General features: G+C 38.9%; 1 protein-coding gene across 1 annotated transcript in view; it reads left to right on the top strand.

Annotated features, from left to right (window-relative positions):
• Positions 1-19,189, top strand: part of iqgap1 (IQ motif containing GTPase activating protein 1) — a 76,639-nt gene extending 57,450 nt beyond the window's left edge. The window contains exons 26-38 of the mRNA XM_002932266.5: positions 255-479; positions 975-1,115; positions 1,204-1,288; positions 8,306-8,538; positions 9,917-10,049; positions 10,687-10,789; positions 11,007-11,142; positions 11,589-11,676; positions 11,913-12,125; positions 13,694-13,860; positions 14,226-14,348; positions 15,592-15,700; positions 17,250-19,189. Coding sequence (XP_002932312.3) covers positions 255-479; positions 975-1,115; positions 1,204-1,288; positions 8,306-8,538; positions 9,917-10,049; positions 10,687-10,789; positions 11,007-11,142; positions 11,589-11,676; positions 11,913-12,125; positions 13,694-13,860; positions 14,226-14,348; positions 15,592-15,700; positions 17,250-17,363 — 1,870 coding nt within the window. The 3' untranslated portion in view covers positions 17,364-19,189. The remainder of the gene's footprint in view (positions 1-254; positions 480-974; positions 1,116-1,203; positions 1,289-8,305; positions 8,539-9,916; positions 10,050-10,686; positions 10,790-11,006; positions 11,143-11,588; positions 11,677-11,912; positions 12,126-13,693; positions 13,861-14,225; positions 14,349-15,591; positions 15,701-17,249) is intronic.
• Positions 19,190-20,111: the final 922 nt, after the last annotated feature.

Below are 20,111 nucleotides of genomic sequence, written 5' to 3'. Positions count from 1 at the left end.
GTGTGTATGTGTAGAGTTATTGTACTGTTCCATACTTTGCCATGTGTGTGTCCAGGGTAGCTGTTTAGAGTATGTTCCCTCTAACTCTATTTTCTGGCTGTTTCCTGCATATGCTAAGATATGGTTCTCTGTGACTATACAAAATCAGATAGCACTGCACTTAAATGTGTTATAATCCTGTAACATTTTCTGTGTCATTGCAAGAATTCATTGCCTTGTGACATAATGCTGGCTGTTTTCATTGGTCTCTGTAGATCTAAAGTTGATCAGATTCAGGAGATTGTAACAGGAAACCCCACCGTTATAAAGATGGTGGTGAGTTTTAATCGTGGTGCCCGTGGGCAAAATGCGCTAAGACAGATACTCTCCCCTGTGGTGAAAGAGATTATGGATGACAAGTCTCTGAACATCAAAACTGATCCAGTTGATATATACAAGGCCTGGGTCAACCAGATGGAATCTCAGACTGGAGAGGCGAGGTGAGCTTTTTCTAAGGCTACAGTACAATTCAGCATCTTGAAATATCCTATTATTCTTGTCTTCCATATCTACACAACTCTAATTTCTAAGTTCACAGGCTGAACTAGAATTGTATACTATATGAATTGTAAATCAGACATTCACTTAAATGGGTTGTGCTTTTAGCTTAGGCATACATAGACATGCAGCTCAGACAAACATTTTCTGATATTGGCTTCCCCTTTGGCTCTCTGTATTTACAGTAGCACAGTGATTTAGCTATATGCCTATTTAAGCTACATTTTCCAAAACTTACTCCTTTGTATTATGCTAACTGTATTATATAAAAGTTCAGTGCTGTGTACCCAAGCCTCACTGTATATACATATATACATATACATACACACATACTCCATTTGCACTTACTGTTATCTTTATCTGCCTCAAATGTAAATGTGGATCTTGATGCATAACTAGTGCCGTAAAGTCGATTTTTTTGTCTCTTTGTCTTTTAGTAAGTTGCCGTATGATGTGACACCTGAGCAGGCAATGTCTCATGAGGAGGTGAGGTCTAGACTTGATGCATCTGTGAAAAACATGCGAACTGTGACAGACAAATTTCTTGTGGCCATCATTAGCTCTGTGGACAAAATACCGTGAGTTACCTAATCTAGTTCACTTTTCTCCCCACCTGCCCATCCTCTCCTATGTGTCCTGCTAACTGTACTATCTATTTCCCCACAGCTATGGCATGCGTTATATAGCCAAGGTTCTGAAAGACACGCTGCATGAAAAGTTTCCTGATGCAGGAGAGGATGAGTTACTCAAGGTCAGCTTCAAGACAAAATTAATTTTGTTGAGTCCGTTGTATTCATAAGCACAAATAACCTAGGTCTCAATTGGCAATGAACAGTATTATTAGTTAAGCTCTCATATTACTATATTAGTACTCTTTTTATTGCATGTTCTTTCTAAATTCTGAACAGCTGTTGAAATTGCCTATTTCTCCATTGTCTGCTTGGGGGACACAGGAACAGTGCAGTATAGCTGGTACCACTAGGAGGCAGGACACAACAATACAAGAAGAGCCATCTCCTACTCCACTGACTATATGCCCAGCAGGCAGAGCCCAGTTCAGTTTTTGTTGTATCCTCAGGAGGTTAGGATGTGTATTTTGTTTTCCTATTCTAAAGTCAGTTATTCTGATACCAGGAGATGTCCAAGACTCCTATACTGAGTAGCATGTCTTTAACTGGCATCTCCCAACGTGGGACTGTCTTCAGGGTCTCCTGTGTGCCTGTGTTCCATCACAAGAGGAGAGTCAGCTGGCCGGAAGAAAAAAAGGGGAGTTGAGACTTACATAAGGTAGATATGCTGGGAGCCCTGGAGGGACCTGTCCCTCCTCTTGCCAACTGCACCTTGTGATTGGTACTGGAACAGAAGATTTATCCGGCACCAGACTCTATAGGAGCTGATTGTGTCCTTTCATAGGCACACCACTGTTTTACCAAACTATATCCTTTCTCCACAAAACTCACAGAAAAATGGTCCTCTCCATCTTGAGTGAATTCCTTGGTATCCCGCCTTTCTAAAAACACAGCTACAGGGCCTACTGTGTTCCCTGTTCTTAGCCTTGGGCATGTCTCTTCGCCTGGTTTTGGCCACAGCCTGGGTTAGCTGGGCTATCCAGCCCTGGTCAGATTCCCTACTTTTCGCCATTCTTTCAGGGGCCCCTCTTCATGAACACACCTGTCCCAATGGGATTCCCACATCAAGGAAGTAAATGATTACATCTGCAAAGCCTTGCTGAATGGTGCTTAGGTGATCGGCAGCACTTCAGCTCTTGCAGTTGCAGCTTGCTGTTTTCTCTGGCTGAAGCTTTGGTTGGCAGATTTCTTTAAAAAACAAAAAAATCTTTGACATCCATTCCCATTAAGGGCTTCCTAATCTTGCAGGGGAACATTTGTGGTGGCTCACAAAACAAGAGTGCCTCCCCACGATAGTCAACCTCATCTAAAGGCCACTTTGAAGGCAAACCCTTTCTGGCAGAACCATAAGCCCTCCACCAAACCAGCCGACGGTTCCACCTCAGCAGGAAGGTTTGCCCCCATCGTCAAGCTTTACTGCCACAGGAGGAAGGCTGCACCACTTCTCCGACATCTGGCTCAGACTCACTCAACACACTTGAATTCACGAAATCATGACACTGGGTTATCACCTGGAATTTTCTTTCTTTCCTCCTCACCATTTATATATGTCCAGGCTACATCAGGAACCAAGCACAACGACCCCTCTGCAGGACCTCGGTTGGTGCCTCAATCTGAACAAGTCTTCTCTGATTCCCAGCCCGCCCATGATTTTTCTTGGGATGCACTATGACACATAGACACAGAGGGTTTCCATTCCTTGGAAAAAGATTCTTCACCTTCAAGTCCCTCATGGCAAAGCCAGCCCACGCTGCCGGGTTCTGCATAAAAAGTGCTGGGGGTCATGATCTCAACTATAGAAGCCGTACCATTTGCTCCTCAGGGAGCTTCAGTGGAATATCCTCTCTTCCTGGTAATGGAAGTCCTTACTTGAAAAGATCCGCCTATCCTGTTAAACGTGAGCATCTCTCTTCTGCTGGATACCTCTCCACAGGCAAACCTCTCAGGGATCCCTGCTGGAGCCTAATAACAGACCCGTGTCTCCTTGAGTGAGAAGCCGTACTGGAAGGTTGGTCAGTGCAGGATCAGTGGACTCCTGAGGAGAAACTAGTTCCAATCAATTTACTCAAGATCCGAGCAATCCGCCTAATTCTGCTCCACTGGCAACAGGAGCTGACAGGACAAGCCATAAAGATCAATCAGACAATTCAGGTATTTCTTCCTGATGTGAAAAACAACATCTGTCAGACCCCTTTTGTACTTCCCTCCTTGCATAGAGGCCTTCACTATCTGTCAACTGTGGTCTGGTGATCCCTATTGGTTTTCTCTTCAGTTGTTATGGTTAGATTGTTTTTCAGGTTGTTCTTACACTGCTGTTTACTTTGGTACAAAACCGAACTGGTCTCTGCCTGCCGGGGGTATAGCCAGTGGAGGAGGAGCTAGTTCTTGTATTGTTGTGTCCTGCCTCCTAGTGGTACCATCTGTAGAAAGAGATTTAATGGTGAGTACAGAAAATCTCCTTTTTTATAAAAATGTGAACATGTATGCCAGAAAAAAGGTCAGAAGGGGGAGCATACCAACTTGCATGCAATGTGGTGACAAGCCAGTCCTTTACGATACAAAAATACTTTGTATATCAAGGTTGTGTGTCTAACTTAACTATGAACTTAACTCATGAATATATGTCCATGATTTGTATACCTTAAAGGGACAGTACACACCCCTTTTCAACATATGCCCAAATAAATAAAGCCCAAGCGTACTGACTGCCTATTATTCTAATTAAGAAATATCCATGCACTAAAGAAGGAAATGAAACCAGTTTCACTTCAGTATTTCCTGGTTCTGACAAGCAAAGGAGTAGCTAACAAGACCTCTGATAATGAGCTGGTCAAAGGCTGTAGTTTAGGGAAGGGAGGGGTTTGTTCAGAACAATTTTCCATTTGCTTTATAATGGCTAAAATTAGGCAAATATGGATTTTGTTTACTGAAAGAATAGGCAAAATGCTTTTTAAACACAAATCCTATTTATAATGTTGGCAAAGGTGTTTTGAGGTATACGCTGTCCTTTTAATAGATAAAATAATCCCACTTTTCTTGTATATTAAGGGGCAGATTATCCATGACCTGTATATTGATCAAATGATGAATAACTGATAAATATGATTCTAAAAATCCCATAGGAATGAATAGAGAGTGGTTGAATTTTTATGTGGTAAGCTCTAAGTTTACACTTTTATAAATCTGTCCCTAATTGTATAGTTTTATAAAATTCCTTTGGCAGTTACACTACTGCTGTACTCACCAATTATTTTTGTTCTAGCTGAATGCCATTGAGAGGTGTGTGTGTGTTTGTGTGTATGCACATTTAATGTATAATTCTTATTTAGTGATAATTAGAGTATTTACTGCAACACATATTCTATTTTCCAACACACTTCCATTTCCTGTTCTCATTTCCTTGTTATGTAATACATGGCTGTGATATTTCTGGCTCGCTCTTCCTAAACTTGCAGTCATTTTGTGCTCTCTGCTGGTGACTTGTGGATTAGCAGGTAATTGGGCGCTGCCGCTGTTTCTGTCCTGTGATTGCAGTCCTTTCTTTTCTTGCTCATTCTGCTGACCTTGCTGCACTGTTATTGAAAGCTTTATTTTTCTCTGTTCTTCTAGCTCTTTCTTCTCTGCACTGAGACATCGGTTATGCTCTAGTTCTGCAGGTGATTTTCTCTTTTCTCTATTGGCTGATTGGTGTATTAACAACACTTTTTTAGTGATTGCAGTTAAATCATATGTTAACATTGCTCCCATCCAATGAACCGTGTATATTGTTTTCAGGCAAATACAAATAGTTTTTTTGATGACTGTGTCCCTTTTGTATACTAACTTGTTTACTGCTTCTTCCCCCTGACATCAATGATAAACTGATTCTGCAGATTATTCTTTTATGTAGAGGGGAATTTTTTTCAGGTGGAGCTAGACTGATGGCAAGCTCTATATACTTTGTAGGCATATAAACTGAGTGGATATTATAGGGCTGAAAAATGTACCTGCTTTTATTCATTCCTATGGGATTTTTAAAAGTGTATTTATATATGTCTATGAAGATTCTCATTCATCCAGGTCATGATATACAGTATCTAGTAGAATTAAGTCTAAAACAACTGGACTTTTCTGAGTTTTTTCTTGAAAACGTTTCACCACTCATCCGAGTGGCTTCTTCAGTTCAAATGACTGGTAGGGAATTCCCCGGAACAGAGGAGGGGGCCTGAGACACCGCTTGTCACCAACATACAATGGCGCGTTGACATCCTTACCCCGGCAGTTTCACAACAGTTCACACTTCCAGTCATGTACTTTGAAGGATTAACACCTTCATCAATGAGAATCTTGGTACCATTGTGATTGGATCATACCTTCTTACACCTGTCAGTTTCAGCTAACACCTAACTGAACAAGTTCAATGGAACCATTGTGATTGGATGTCTGTGACTCTACTACCATCAAGAGTTTAAATACCGGGGAATTCCCTACCAGTCATTTGAACTGAAGAAGCCACTCGGATGAGTGGTGAAACGTTTTCAAGAAAAACTCAGAAAAGTCCAGTTGTTTTAGACTTAATTCTACTAGATACTGTGTATTTATATACTTTCACCCATTGTTAAATATGGTCCAAAAATCCCATAAGAATGAATAGAAAGTGTGTGGTTTTTCTCTGTGGTGAGCTCTAATCTTACATTTTAATATATCGGCCCCTATAAGTCACTAAGCAGTTCCATGACCATAAAAGGCCTGAGGCTGAAGGCTTTTATACACTTCATGGAACTGTGAAGACATTTCTAATATCCTCATTTCACAACAAGGGTTACATTATTTTTTGTAATAATAAACAAATTTCAGTGAGTCATGTGACAGTGACATCACTAAGCACCGATTATAACTGATGACATCACTAAGCACTGCTATAACCATATCATTTACAGGATATTTATGGCTGTTGTGTATTATATAGTAGATTGTACCCTCCACTGTAATTTGCATGCCTTTTGCTTATGGGTTAATTTATACTTATATTTTACAATAGGGGATACATTATTCATTATTTTATTTACAGTTTGTGCCACAGGGAAATTAGGGATTGTACATAAATATACTATCAAGCACATGCAAATGAGCACAATGGGTTTCAGTAATGGCTGGTATGTGCCCTATGCCCATTGTTGCAGAGAATACATTTTATCCCTCCCACCCTCCTACTTTTTTCCTTTCTATTTCTCATACGCACCTCTGTCTTCCTTTACAGCTTTTCCTAAGTTCTTCATGACCCACTTTTCTTGCCAGCATTGTGCCCCCTTTAGTCCTCTGTTCTGGTCACTTTTTTTTAATACCATGTCTTTCTGTTCTACACTAACTCCCCGTCTTTCATATAAACAACACATATTAACGTCCCCCCAAGGTGTATTTTGGCTTCTCCTTTCAGCTTTTCTTTTTAACCTCATTGCTACTTTGGCCTGTTCACTATTTTTTTTGCACAATTTTGTCCTCTCTAATTCACTTGTTTGTGCATCCTACCCCCTTCCATCTCCCATTTAAGACAAATCCCCCTTTAGGGAAATAGACTTTTGTGGTATGGGCACATGGAGCTTCTCTCAACCCAGCTATTTCCCGTCAGGCTGACAGAAGCAGATCTGCTTCACTGCCTTTTTCAGGGTGACCTCCTATCTGCCCCAGTGTGTGTGCCTGCACTTGGGCAGATACTGCAGCTTTCAGTGCAGGCACATGGATTAGCACAGGGAAAAGTCTGACAGAAAAAAGCTGGGCTGAGAAGTGGATTTACACTTTGTGTGCCTGACGGAAAAGCGCATCTATGCTCCATGTGACCTTGCCCTTTGTTCTCAAAATTTCCAGCCCATTTGTTCTTACCAATGCCAGTGTAATGTTATCTTATATTGCATTCCAGGCTATGTAAAAAAACCTTACACAAGTTTCTGTCCATGCCTACAATATCAGGCCACACTCCTTGCCTGCCCTCTTTCAGTTTCTTGTTGGAAATGTAGTGCACAATAGGAAGCTTATTGTAGATGATGAGGAAGGATGTAGATAGCCAGTTAGAGATAGGGCCAGCCTAGGATAAATCTATGAGCTGAACAGTTACACATTCTAAAGTTAGGGGTAAAGCATAATTACTATAATAATACATTCTTCTCTATCTGTTAAACAAATACCAAAGGTGAAATTTCACAAGTGTGTGTAAGCTCTTTTGGGCAGGGCCCTCTTCACCTCTTGTATCGTTTATTGATTGCTTTATGTTCCTCTGTATGTCCAATGTATGAAACCCACTTATTGTACAGCGCTGCGGAATATGTTGGCGCTTTATAAATAAATGTTAATAATAATAATAATAAAGTGTGTACTTGCAGCTGTGCATCAGCTATATGCAGCCCCTACATGCTAAGGTGTCACACTTTTCTGTCCCATGTACAGTAAGAGTGAAGACACATGGAGCGATTAGTTGCTGCGACTTTTAACTAAGTCCATTGCATCAACATTTCTTCCATAAGATATAATAGAAGTCGCCACAACTAAACGCTCGCGAGTTTTTGCTGCGCAGATTATTCACAATGACTTTTTAATCGTCCCGTATTTCTTCTTCCTAAGCCATCACTAAGCTTCTGTAGCATGCATACTGAACACTTACTTTTAACTGCCTGCCCTTCCCTAACCCTCATCTTTTTATTACTAACATGATTCAACATATTCTGCAGTACTATGCAATAGAAGGGTGTACACATCAAACACTGTCTTGATACTGAAGGTAAAGAGGGCTCTGCCATTTAGAGCTTACTGTAAGTATGCAAAGTCAGACAACATATTACCTCAGGGTTTTCAACTGCCCTTTATCCCTCTTTCTGTTAGGCACTGGTGCACTGTATAGCCATTTCTATGTCTTTCCTCAGGAAAGAACCATCATTTGACAGGGCAAACTTGGTCTGTGAGTTTGAAACTATTGTCCTTCTTTATAAAAATGATATTGGATATTATAGTGAAAATTATATTGTCACTTACACAGAGTCACTGCAGGAGCTGTGGAGTCCAATAATGCTGGCTGAAAAGCACCCATAACTCCCACAGGATCTGGGTGACTGACTATATGTTTACTGCTGGTTTTTTTTTTTCTCTAACTAGTGCTTTTGTTCTTTCAGATTGTGGGAAATCTGCTATATTACCGCTACATGAACCCAGCCATTGTGGCACCAGATGCCTTTGACATCATTGACCTCTCTGCTGGAGGACAGCTCACCACAGATCAGCGAAGGAACCTGGGTTCTATTGCAAAGATGCTTCAGCATGCTGCATCCAACAAGATGTTTCTTGGAGACAATGCTCATCTAAGTGCCATCAATGAATACCTTTCACAGTCATACCAGAAGTTCAGGTCTGTGCAGTAATTTATTTAATTGGTTAAATGAGAAAACACACATTATTACTTTCACTGGCTGACAGCCTCGCGAAATAAGGAATTCTAACCAGGTCTTGGGCCGTTGGTTTAAAGCAGTGCTACAACTTTTTTAATTCAGGGGGCCAGTTGTGGCTTTGTGGTCCTCAATTTGTGAAGGCCCCTATTTGCACTATTAAATGTAATTTTAGTTCACTACTGGTTAACGCTGTTTTAAGATTTTACATTTGTATTATTTCTACATGTACTGTAAATATCTAAAATATTATATAGCTTATTAGTCATATACTATGGTCATTAATAATCAATGGCACTGTAAATAGGTGATCCCTCTTTGCCGGCAATGTACAGTAACTAATAGATACAGCAGTAAAAAAAACTGGCACTGAGCACGTGGCACTTTGTTATTCTCAAGACAGATAACCAATAAAAGTCTTTTTTGAAATTCCACAGAGCTAAAATGTCCTATTTTATGAGAGCCATAAGGCTTATTTTGTACAGGGCTCCGTTGGAGAGCTAGGGTAGAGTTTGCATAGGGGCATAGCAAAGATGTTGCCTCCACCTAGGCATTGGGTTGGGTTTAATATCTGTAGCTGTGAACTTGAGGAGCATTTCTGGTTATTTTTTGTAACCCTAAAGGGACATTACAGTGACTTCCCTTTTAAACCAATACATTTTGTATGTCTTTATTAAAAATGACAACAAAATAAAAGGAAACAAGAAAAACACAGTTTATGGATTGATTGTTTGAACCCTTGAAGGCATTTTGTTATAGTATAGATTTCTTGTTCTTGTAAAAGCAACTAGTATGTCAGCAACTATATGCTTACATACTAATATATATAATCCTAGATTACTTTCACAGGTGATACAAAGCCTGCCATAATAATAATAATAATGTCCACAAAATGGCACCTACCTGCTTGCTGTGACTATGCAATTCCAAGACGAGATTAATATTATTTATATAGTGTAAGTTTATTTTGCTTGAAAAACACAATAGAAAATAATTTGGAGTTATTTCTTAGGGTGTCAGGGCCTTTTTAAAGTTAGAACTAGATCGGCTTCAACTATGTACATTCCTGGCTGTCAAAGACCTGGAAAGAAGACATCAAGCAAAAAGGGATAGTGGCTGCCAACCCCACTGCGCTACTCTTGTATTTTATTAACAGGTCCCGGCCTAGGGCATTGTATTGGGGAGTGTGCATAGTGTGGCTCAATTGGTGGAGGGGACATATGATATAAATGTGCCTTTTAATTTGGGTATCGTATTTCCCTTGTATGCAATTAAATATCCCTAAAAATATTGGTATCTGCTTAACCTCATACATGATTATATCTGTGTTCTTCTCTGCAGGCGCTTTTTCCAGTCAGCTTGTGAAGTTCCTGAGCTCGAAGACAAGTTTAATGTGGATGAATATTCAGATCTGGTGACTGTAACAAAGCCAGTTATTTATATTTCCATTGGAGAAATTGTTAACACCCACACTGTAAGTAGTCTGCTGGCTTTCAGCTGGACCCTCATTTTGTTTTCTGATATTATACAAAAGATTCCCAAAGTCAGCACGCCATAACAAACTTCAACCTGGCGCACATCCCCATGTCAACTTCCACAGAAGTATAATTGTATAGAAGTAGAAGTTACTGATACTGTAGACCTGTTTTACAATATAAGTATCACCAGTGGAGAAATTGGCACTGGCCAAAGACGAGTGTAGAAATAATAATTAGTTGAGAAACCACAATGTACAAGTGTACAGTATCAGAAACGTTCATGGTCTTGATATACCAGCAGGGTTTGGTTCCATGTACTTTTGTTAAAGCTTGTTTGATAATATGGGACCCAGTATGATAATGTACCCAGAATACTACTATACTCGCTCACATTTCAGTCCCCTGTAGCAAGTCCTTTTCATGTATAAATCCTGGGGATTTCTCTATACAAAGTTTTTAATAACATTTTACTTACAAGTTGTTTATTTAATGTTAAGAAACATGCACTGTGCCAGTAAGCAAAGGTATACTATTATCTATAACAGCTCACATATTTATTAACTTCAGTGCTTTGTAGGGTAGCAAGCTGAACCTCAGCAAATGGAATAACTAATTTTGGAACTATTATTTCAGTTGCTTCTTGACCATCAGGACGCTGTAGCACCAGAGCATAACGATCCAATCCATGAACTTCTGGATGACCTGGGAGAGGTTCCAACCATTGAGTCTCTTATTGGTAAGCTACAGTTATACCATAGACAAATTATAAGCATTTGGCATAGGTCTCTTGATTTAAACTTGGCCATGTGAACACTTGTAAAGGAAAAAAGATGCGGAATGAATGCACTTACTGTAAGAATTCTTATTGTAAGAACTACCATGGGTGGGACTTCTCAATCTCACCTGGCACAGCTCTGTAGATTAAGGGTAACTCGCTATTTTGTTTCATTTAGGGGAAGGACCAGGCTCTGCAGGGGACACCAACATGGATTCGTTGGCAAAAACAGAGGTGTCACTTACACTAACTAACAAGTTTGAAATTCTTGGTGATGAAAATGCAGAAAAGGATGCAAAAACCATCATGCTGAAGTAAGAGCCAAATCGCAGTTTGCCGTTTATTCCTGTTGACTCTTTTCTTTTTATAAGTGCTAGGGCTATGGCACATAGGGAACATTCTCCACAAGTGCATTTTAGCTAGTGGTAAAGTGCCCAAAACACCCATGGTGAACTTTTGTTTACTCTAATAGAAACTGCATGACAGCCCTGATGCTGTCTCTTATCAGCTTAAAAATGCTCAGTAGAGCTTTTTCAACCATGAAAAATGCCAGTAACTGCGCTGTGGTGTGTTACCCATTCAAGTAAATAAGAATTAGCAGTGGATGTTTTGTATGCTTCTTTGCTGGCTAAAATAAGCTGTCAGAGGATATGCCCTGCATGCCATCAAAGTTAGGAAAAAATATAAAGTATTCTCAGTGATATCTCAAAGTCCTCTTTTATCAACACAAACAAAACAGTTTTTTTTCTTCCTAATATAGCACAAAACGCCTCATTGTGGATGTTATTCGGTTCCAGCCTGGAGAAACCTTGGCAGAAATCTTAGAAACTCGAGCAACCAATGAACAGGTAAAAAAAAAAAAGCCAAGTGCGGCTATGTAGTCAGAGATGGATATTTGTGCACCTTTTGTATACATTAAATATAATAATTGTAGGTGTTTGACAAGTGTAAGTTACCAGGTTAATTTTGTACTTTGTATGTGAGAAAATGCAGTTTTGAAATGTAATCAGCATCTGTTCTATTGTCAAATGTGGAAGCATCTGCCAGCAAGTGCTCTACAACTTGTGTTGTTGTCCTAATTCAGGAGTCAGATCATCTGCGAGCCATGCAGAGGAGAGCTATGAGAGATGCAAAAACCCCAGATAAGATGAAAACCGCTAAGAGCCTAAGGCAAGACAGCAACCTAACCCTTCAGGAAAAGAAGGATAAGATAAAAGCCGGTTTAAAAAAGCTTGAAGAAATGGGTTTGGTTAATCCAGATAATCGGTACCAGGATCTCATCAATGACATTGCCAAGGTAAATTGACATGAGTATATATTAGATAGCATGGAATGGTATGGTTGTATTGGCTGGACAGAAAATAAAGAGGATTTACAAATGGTAGTATTTCATAAGTGGTTCTCCTTAAATTCAAGTAAATGGCTAAATCCATTGCTAGTTGTAGCATTGGTTGCTGAGCTAATGTAACTAGTTCTTAATGACTATTATTATAAGAACCATGGTATCAATAGCAGCTTTACCGTCAGTAAAAAAATATTTTTTTTGCCTTTGCTGATGCTAAATCATCAGAAATTGTGCCCCCTGAAGCAGCACAGTGGTAGTGCATTAATCAATGAAAGTGAAGGAGGTGGGCTATACTGAGGGAAATGAGAAGGCAAGCTGTTGCTGCAATGGTCTTTGGATTATGTGGCATAGGGCTGCCTAATAAGGGAGCTCAGCATTTCTCTACCATTGGAATAACTAAAATAACCAAGGTTTATTAAAGGAGAAGGAAAGGCAAAATCTATTAAGCACACTATTAAAAAGTACTACTACTGCTGTGTAAAATCGCTATATTCCTGGCTTGCCTAATGAAAGATTTACAAAGATACACATGCTAGAACTTACATGCTTGTTTCAGTGAACGGCGCCGCCATCTTATCCAGCATGTCTGAATGGGCTGAAAAGTACAAGCCGGCTCCCTGCTCCTGTTAGAAAGTTTCTGCAGCTCCACAAATTCCCCCTCCATAAACAATCTCCCTGGCAGCAGCAGCCCGCCCTCCCCCCTGCTTGTGAGGAAAAAAAAAAAAAACGGAGCTCTCTGCTGTGCACTGAGCATGTCTGTGTCCTGGACAATCTGTGTTCAGTGAGACAGGAAGCTGCACAGGCTTAGAGCAGGTACTGTATTTACTGACAAGACTTTTCCATGTCAGAGCCAGATGAAGCAACAGCACGGTGAGTTCAGGAAATATGTTAAGGACTGTGTTAAGGCTAAGTTATTGAGCTCATGTTGTTTTTAGACTTTCCTTCTCCTTTAAATAAACTTTATATGTTTCTAGAAATAAGTGTCGTTGTTCATATTGCAACATAACTGCAACAACTGAACACTGTTTCAACCATGCACAGATTTAGTTGGGGAGTAAATATGGCTCACTTGACCCTTACCAACTATTTATTCACATATCCCTAACTGGCCTGCAATCCCTACAGATTCTGGTGTGTCTACAGTGAGATTATATCTGCTCATGCGCATCAGGCATCTGCAAATATCAAAGTGAGAGTTGCCACAGCTCTCCCTATGATGATGACCAAATTGGACAGTACAGGTATAGGACCTGTTATCCAGAATGCTTGGGACCAAGTGTATTCCGGATAAGGGGTCTTTCTGTAATTTGGATCTGCATACCTTACGTCTACTAAAAAATCAATAAAACATTAATTAAATCCAATAGAATTGTTTTGCATCCAATAAGGATTATTTAAATCAAATACAGATGTAAAGACAAATGTTTGAAACTTATATATTTTACATTGTATAAGTAAACAAAACCCTAAGTATAGTCTTCAGTAGGCATTTCTGTCTAATTCTTGTTTCTGCAATATAGGATATCCGTAATCAAAGGCGATACCGCCAGCGACGAAAGGCAGAGCTTGTGAAGCTGCAGCAGACACACACAGCGTTGAACTCTAAGGCTTTATTTTATGAGGAACAAGTGGATTATTACAAGAGTTATATCAAAACCTGTATGGACAACTTGGCAAGCAACCGCAAGTAAGTGTTTGAGAGCAAATGCTGCTTAAGCTTGTTAATACAGTATGGCTAAATGTCAGCAAACACATGTCCATATAGAAAAACATTTCTTCGTTAAGCTTTTTGTTATTTTTTCATAGCACAATAAGATAAAAATTAGAAAAATAAAATGAATTAGAAACCAGACAGCATGGATGGAGGAGGTTGCCTTCTCTGGCTTTTAACATGGTTTGTTAAAAGCAATTTTTCTATGAATCTACATTATTAGGTTTACATCAGACTCACTTTTATGGAAGAATAGCTATTATGCTTTTAAATTTGGATACATAGTTTTGCTGCTGTTCTATGTTTTCAGATGACTTTTGCATCTTTTACCGTTACACCAGGTTGTCTAAGAAACCAGGCCAAGCTAAAGGGAAGAAGAGTAAAAAGATATCACTGAAATACTCTGCGGCACGGCTGCATGAGAAAGGGGTACTGCTAGAAATTGAGGACCTTCAAGCAAATCAGTAAGTTCTGTTGACTCTGACAGTGGCAATAGAAAAAATTGTTGTACTATAGAATAAGACATTTACAATGTAAACAGTGTTGTAAGAATATATTTGCCAAGAACTGGTTGCCCCAAAGGGGAAGATCACTCATTACTTGGCTGCTACATTCCCTGGTTTGCATGAGGACAACAAGGATACACACTGCATTTTGTGGGTTCTGAGTACAAATATGTATAGATTCAGTACCACAAAGCACCACTGTAGCTATTTGTATGCAGTGCAATGCTTGCAATTAGAAACAAACAAGTTTCTGTTAAAGAATATTACTTAGATGCTTATTTTAGCAAATTTGGAGAGTGGAGAATATTTTTATAATGTATGTAAGGAAATCTGAGCCTTGAAACAAGCTTTACCTTGTTGGTATAATAGGGCTGCATCTAGATTCAAAAACCTGAGTATGCCCAGTGGTGAAGATGTGCCATACCATAACATGCACCTGCTTGATTTGTTATCCTCCTCTTATACAGCTGCTGCTGAATTTGACACAAACTTTTAAACGTATAAACATTTTTCAATTACGTTTCTTTATTACAGAGGTTTATCATTGCATCACAAATTCCTCCAAGTCCCTGTAACAGTTTACATGACTTGTTTACTTACAGTCTTGCTCTCTGTAGTAGCATCTCTCTTTAAAATGCAGCTTCTCAAATCCAGTCTTCATTTAATTACATAATTTATATTCCCTTGCCTTGAGCAACACCCATCTTCCACTTCTAGCCATATTGCCTTCCCTCTGGGTATTGCATCACAGCAGGTTCCTAGTTCTGTTGCCATTTTCAAAGATTGCATCATTTTTTTTTTAAATCTGTATTAGAGATGTATACTGCATTAGATGGTATTAAAATAAACATAAAGCTTTTAGCTCAGTTAGAAATGAATTAGTATAATCCAGATTTAACTACTTAATCTTTCCCTCCCCTGTTTCATATTAAGTAACGTGAGCAGAAAGGAGCATGTGGAAAAAGTTGGGGTAAATATGTGGATAGTTATTTTAAAAGTAGAAAACTTAGAGAAAATGTATATACATTTTCTCTAAGTTTTCTACTTTTAAAATGTACTAAATACTAGTTTGTTAACCTTCAGTTTGGCATCATTTATTCATAAACTGCCATTGGGGCACACCCATACATCATTCTGTGACAGACATCATCACATTCGCCATCTATATGTCATTTGGTTCCTTATTCTTCTTCCTGTGCAGATTCAAGAACGTGATTTTTGAAATCGCTCCCACAGATGAAGTTGGTGACTTTGAGGTGAAAGCCAAGTTCATGGGCGTTCAGATGGAAACATTCATGCTGCATTACCAGGTATGATTTTGACAACTATCCATACTGAAACACAAAAATCACAAACAAATAAACTCCCACATTACACCAGGGATCTTTAAAATCTACATCCTTAAAGGGGAACAATCATGAAAAATGTTTCTATACTATTGAAAATATAAAGTCTAGGCAATTTATAGCTTTTTAAAATTTTGCATTGTTACAAAGTTATGGCTAAATATTGAAGCAGCCTCCCATCCCCCCCTTCCCAGTGATTTTAATTGCTTACCTTTTTACCCCTGGCTGGTGCTCCACACCACAACCACACCAGCCCAGAGTAGCTGCGAGCCAGCGATCCTCCTTCTTCTCTCTTCTATCATCTGGATCCCAGGGCCGGCACATGTGCAGTAGAGTGAAAAAGCTGCTTTTGCTGCTTTTTTTTGTTGTTGTTAAAGTGTGGCTTTTCTTTCTACTGCGTAACTGGTTCGAAGAAGGAAGAGGCTACTCCAGGCTGCTGTGGCTTTCTCCTAACATTTGACATCCCCCACTGATTTTTAACTTTCCTTCTCCTTTACGTAGAGGCCAACCCCTCTCTCCCCCATAGAATTGATAATAAAAATAGTAGGTCACCTATCCATTCAACTTAATACATCACTGTAGTTAGGCCAAAGAGTGGATAGGCAAGGTTGAAATGGGACTGTGGCAGGCAAAGTTAAAGATCATAGTAACATAGTAAGTTGGGTTAAAAAAAGACATACGTCCATCACGTTCAACCATAATGCCTATATATAACCTGCCTAACTTCTAGTTGATCCATAGGAAGGCAAAAAACCCCATATGAAGCCTCTCTAATTTGCCGAAGAGGGGAAAAAAATCCTTCCTGACTTCATCTTGCCTTAAACTGGATCCCTTAACCCTAAAATGTCTAAAGGTCATTGTTTTGTCCTTTTGCAATGCTATTGAATGCCCCCTTTTCCAGATGGCAAGCCTTGATTGAACAAGTTGTATATCCAGTAGAGCAGACATCCATGCAATAGCAAATATCTTAGTTGTTCCCTTCTATGTTCAGTAGTACCACCTCTAGGGCTTTCCTTACAATTGTAATCATTGTATATACCCTGGCCCAGTATTTTCCTGCTTTAGTAAATTCCCACAACCTGCAATTATGACCCAATTTGTCTACTACCTCTAAAGCACCACTTTTCTAATACCACCTACAAAGATTGTTCTAGTATGTTATTAACCGAGATATAAGTAAAGCATTCCTCCCCATTACCTATGTGAACCTTGCCTAAAGAGGTCACTTCCTTATGTATCAGTGGGGCCACTGTTGAAGGATGCACTGGTGACCCACAGGCTTTTTTAGCTTTACCAATCATTACTTATATTTCCTTCACCTCCCTGACTGAATTGCAGAACACAGAAATAAAGGCAATGCCTTAAGAAGTTAAAGGGCCCATAAGTTTGGCAATTACTTTTAAAAATTGTATTTATATTTAACATCCGTTTTCTCTGTAAATATATTTTATATCTGGTGAAGGCAGGGCTTAGAAATGTAAGAAAATGTTCACGGTCACTGTTTTTTGGACAGGATCTTCTCCAACTACAGTATGAAGGTGTTGCTGTCATGAAGCTGTTCGATCGCGCAAAGGTCAATGTTAACCTGCTCATCTTCCTCATCAACAAGAAATTCTATGGGAAATAAGAAGTCATTGGAGAAGATAGGGAATAGTTTGGGATAAACATCATATGTATGCCTTCTTGTCAAACTGTGGCTTCAGCCAACACAAACTGCCTTTATACCTGCACGAGCCTGTGTGCCCATTCTCTGCAAGCATCCATCTGTGTAAAGAAGTCATCCTGAGGCCTGCTGTAAGAAACTAGAAAGGCTCTGGTGCTTCCAAATATAGTGTTACATAGCTAAATGTATCTAGCTTAGGGAATCTAGTTTAGATGTCAAGAACAAATTTTATCTAGAATGCTGGTTAGCAACAAGAGTAAATGCACTAATACACTATATATGTTTTGTTTCGGTATTTTGTACTTTTTCCCCCCCTCCGATCACCTGTTCATTATTATTGCTATTATTGATTTTATTGATGGACCAAAAAGCTGAATAGTCTGAGCACAAGTTAAAAAAAGAATAAAGAATTTAGCCTTGTCCTCAATCACTATTATATTTCATTAGTCAAAATCAGCCACAATGTAGTCTTCCCTGCTTGATTTTAATTGAATGCTATACAGCTGTTGTAATGTGCATTACAGCCTTCTTGACATCAGTTTTAGTGGGGGTTACTGTTTAACATTATGCACATGTCCTGCAATGGAAGGAAATGATTGGCTGCCACAGTAAAAGCAGCTGGAATCAATCTTAACTGTGCCCAGTTTAACTATTTTAATTAGCCCTGCTTTATATTAGATATGCCTTTTAATCAGAATAATTTAAATTAGCTTGCAACATTGCCAGACTAATATACAGTAGGTAGGATAGCTGCCTAAAGATGTATTAGCCATTGTTTTATGTGGAAACATATTTTTAAAGGAAATGTTTTTAATTTTGGAATAGCGGTGGTTAATGCCACCCAAAATTATGCTTATTTTTTTTTCTTTTTTCACGTTCTCAGGATAATGCAAAAACACAATTTGTCCAGGAAACCTAAGCTGGATAAGTATTTAGAATCAAAGAGAAAATATATTGATGTTAGTTCCTTTTATACATGCAGACATAGGAAAGAATATGTGTTCATTCTGCTAACTGAGCTATAGCCGAGGGAACCTGATACCCAATGCTGATATTGTGTACTAGTAGGTAGTCTCTAGGGCCATGCTTGCGCACTGCTTGAATTATATTAGCTTTTAAACGTTCAGGAAATATATTGTAAATTAAGTTCCAGTTTTCTAAGAATGACACAAGCCTTTTATAGAAATAGGTTTCTTAACATTTATTTTGAAGAAATACAATAGCTTGGCAGAGTCCAGCATTAAAAGTGACTAGCACATTGCTAACAAATTTATATTTATATATATATATAAAAGTAAGGTCAGAGTGATATAATGTAGTACTGAGAGCCTGAACTCAGAGTATGCACTGCTGTCTTCCCTTGTATGCTTGTGTTAATGAGCTATGATCCAGCAATATGTATTTCTCATAGGTAGACAGGCCAATATGTGCTAATAGAAATATATTTCACATTCCTTAAAAAGAATTATACATTTATTTGTAATATAAGAATTAAAAACATAATTTATAGGGAAATTATCTTATGAATCCTAGATTATTAAAATGCCACAACCCATGCAATATATAAGTTAAATTCACTAAATAAACCCATTCTCTGAATTAAAATTCATTAGAAATGTGGGATCTTCCCATCTAAGACTTTTTTTTTAATTTATTAGTGACCATAAGTAAAAAGTTTCTTGAGGTTATATTTGTCTTTTTACAGTTTTCTAGAATATGGATAAGGTCCCTTGTTTGTACGTGGGCCTGCATCTTTACTTCTGTTCAACAAAATAAAAATATCATTTGTATTTGTGTGTGAAATCTATATTCATTATGGGTAAGTGTTGGGTCAGAAAATAGATCATAACAGGGCAACCAAAGTCTAAAAAAAAATAAAATAGGAAATGTTGGGGATTTCTGTATCAGACACGAAAGTGAAAATCCATGTTTCATCATTTTTCCATGCTCATGTATGGTTTACTTCCGATGACTTGCCCAACTCATATCTAAACATAAATTATATCAGACAAGAATCACGTTGGCTCCTTGGTCAAATGATCAGATATTACTTTGTATGGCCACCTTAAGTCAATTATTTTGGTTAAAGGTGGCCATACACAGGGCGGTTGTAGCTGCCGATATCAGTCCCTTGGACCATTTCGGCAGCCTATCAGCCCGTGTAGGGGCAGGAACGAGGAGCCTGGCCGACCGATATCTGGCCTGAAATTGGTCAGATATCGATCGGGCAGGTTAAAAGATTTAGTCAGATTGGGGACCGCATCGGCTCGTTGATGCGTTCCCCAAACCGACTGCCCCACTGCCGCCATTATAATTATCTATTATATTATTAATTAGTCTACATGTTCCCCGATATCGTCCACCTGTAGGGCGGGTCATCAAGCGAGCGGATATTCACGTGTATGGGTACCTTAAGACCTTTCTGTCATAGATATTCTTGGAACTATGGGTAAATGGCTGCTACTGCAAGGTATGTATGCTGTCACTTACCTGAGCTTAGGGACTAACATATACTGCATATAAAGAATATAAAATTCAAAATACAAGGTGGATTATTAATTAATTCAGACTCCCATTACACAGCAGCTGAAAAACCAGTGAAATTTGCATCAGAATTTAATAATCAGCCCTGTAGCATCAGCTTCTATGACATCAAACCTAATTTTCTGCTTGATTTGCGATCATCCCTAAGCTTAGCCTCTCAACAGCTGC

Source organism: Xenopus tropicalis, chromosome 3 (genome assembly GCF_000004195.4).
Source record: "Xenopus tropicalis strain Nigerian chromosome 3, UCB_Xtro_10.0, whole genome shotgun sequence".
NCBI classification, from domain to species: domain Eukaryota; kingdom Metazoa; phylum Chordata; class Amphibia; order Anura; family Pipidae; genus Xenopus; species Xenopus tropicalis.
This window is presented reverse-complemented; position numbering and strand designations above follow the sequence as displayed.